A 2,500-nucleotide genomic window follows, 5' to 3' on the forward strand; every position below is an offset into this window, starting at 1 on the left:
TTGTCAGCTTTGTTCCACCGAAGTTTGTCAGCTTTGTTCCACCGATGTTTGTCAGCTTTGTTCCACCGAAGTTTGTCAGCTTTGTTCCACCGATGTTTGTCAGCTTTGTTCCACCGAAGTTTGTCAGCTTTGTTCCACCGATGAAGAGTAAAACACCAGCCTTGCTATAGTTGAGTGTGCATGCCATCTTTCTCCCCTTGCCTTGTATTTGGATCAAACTGAGTCAGATGGTATGCTCTATAGTGAACCAGAAATATGTCGGAGTTTGTTTTAAGACTAACATCTGTTCAAAGAATCACGTCTAGAATGTGGGTGGTTGGCGAGTGCTCTGGTGTGGTTTGCCGTTTCTTTCCTACTACCAAACATCTACTGTCCTTATCTCTCCTCCTTCTTTTTTGTGTTTGTTACTCTCTTGTGACACCTCTAATCTTCGGCACTTGTATGACCTTATTGTGTTGCAAGTGCCGTAAAACTCTCACTAAAACTAAGACTCGGTTAAAGAAGAAGTTTTTCAGTGTCATTCCTCAAATGAAATGTAAAACCCCAGCCTCACTATTGTCAGGTGCACATGACATCTTTCCCGTTTTGTCCTTCATTTTGCTTATATTGCTTCAAATGGTACACTCTTTAACACACTCAAAAACACGTCAGAGCTCATTGTCTGATATTTTATTAATGGTTTCAAAAATGTGTTGCAAATGGTCCCCCCCCCCCCCATCTGTAATTTTACATCAAAAATAGTACAAAACAAGATGGTTTACTTTTGTCGTTTGTAAAGATAGTAAATAAAGAGTCTGAAAAATGGCAGTGGCAACATGTTTGATATTATTTTCAGGGAGTGGAATATCTTGTATACAAACGTTGGAGATTGTTCTATAAGAACTTCTGTCTGAAAAATGAAAGAAAACGTTTTTACCTGTGCTGGTAGCAACGTCTAAGAAATTACTTGTGGATCTTTGAGGATGCTTTAATCCCGATAGTGTGAATCTTATTGTAGTGTTTTGTCTTTGGCTGCCCGTTTAAGAGATGTGACGAGAGTTATTTTAGACGTGTATCTGTTCAAAAAGTCAAGTCTTGAATACCTGGAGTGTGTTTTATCTTGTGGCAGATTGACGTCTGTTAAAGGAATTGTGTGGTTAAGCTCTGAAATATTTGTATTGCTGTCTTCATACCTGTTTATGATTTTAAAGCAAATAGAAAGCATTGTGAGGAAACAGATTGTTGAGGACAGTAAACAACCTTTGGTTTCTTTTTGTTTGAAATATTGATAAGGATTTGAGCATAAATAATTTGCATTGACGTCTCTGTCTATTTTTTTTAGATATTGAAAGTTATTTGAGCGCAAACAATTTTCTTTTGTTTTTTTGTATTTGCCAATTTTTTTCCGACATCGAAAGTGATTTGAGCACTGTTACTATTTCATTGTCTTCTATATTTTCCAATATTATAAGACTATGACTGTGATTTGATCAGCCATCATTTTTATTATCTCTCTTGTTTCCCCAGTTTTTCAAAGGTCTGGCCTCGTCAGGAGCATGGGCCTGTTTCGACGAATTTAATCGGATTGATCTAGAGGTGCTCTCTGTGGTGGCTCAACAGGTAACACATCTGTTACTTACAGGTTGTACATGCTAAAACACACAGGTAACTTATCACCGACATATGGATCACACATCTACTGCACACGTGAGGAACACTTTTGTTCCGCAAATAGGTGAGGTAGCAAATGTGATAGGTACAGTTAAAACATATACTACACACATGTAACACATCTGCTATGCACAGGTAATACATCTACTACACACAGGTAACACATATGATATGCACAGGTAACACATCTACTACACACAGGTAACACATCTGATATGCACAGGTAACACATCTACTACACACATGTAACAGTGGTGTAGCAGTTAGGTGCTTCACTGTCGCACGAAGAAGATATGACTTTGATTTCCATGTGGGCAGGGTTTTAAAAAATTAAACAAAGTTTGTTTCCTAGTTTCTTAAAAATCCTTTAAATTAAGTTGTTTGAGGTGTGAAACCTTTTCGCATTGGTGGTATTCCTCAGATCTTGTGCATCATCCGTGCGGTGCAAGGCAAGGTGGACTCATTCATATTTGAGGGCACCGAGCTGAAGCTGAATCCCAACTGCTACGTCTGTATAACGATGAACCCGGGCTATGCAGGGAGGTCAGAGCTACCGGACAACCTCAAAGTTCTTTTCCGGACGGTCGCCATGATGGTAGGGGGTTTTGTGTGTGAGTGTGTGTATGTGTGTGTGTGTTTGTCTGTCTGTCTTGTCTGTGTGTATCATGATGAACCCGGGGTATGCTGGGATATCAGAGCTACCGGACAACTTCAAAGTTCTCTTCCGGACTGTGGCTATGATGGTAGGTGGTTTTGTTTGTGTGTGTGTGTGTGTTTGTGTGTGTGTGTGTGTCTGTGTGTGTGTGTGAGTGTGTGTGTGTGTGTGTGTTTAAGGGTGTGTGTGTGTGGA

General features: G+C 39.8%; 1 protein-coding gene across 1 annotated transcript in view; it reads left to right on the forward strand.

Moving 5' to 3' along the window:
• The window catches only part of LOC101848386 (dynein heavy chain 12, axonemal), a gene marked incomplete in the record, with an annotated part of 110,807 nt that overhangs the window by 44,125 nt on the left and 64,182 nt on the right, over positions 1-2,500 (forward strand). The window contains 2 exon segments of the mRNA XM_035972586.1: positions 1,507-1,599; positions 2,072-2,245. Of these exon segments, the coding sequence (XP_035828479.1) occupies positions 1,507-1,599; positions 2,072-2,245 (267 nt within the window).

Source organism: Aplysia californica, unplaced genomic scaffold (assembly GCF_000002075.1).
Source record: "Aplysia californica isolate F4 #8 unplaced genomic scaffold, AplCal3.0 scaffold00752, whole genome shotgun sequence".
NCBI classification, from domain to species: domain Eukaryota; kingdom Metazoa; phylum Mollusca; class Gastropoda; order Aplysiida; family Aplysiidae; genus Aplysia; species Aplysia californica.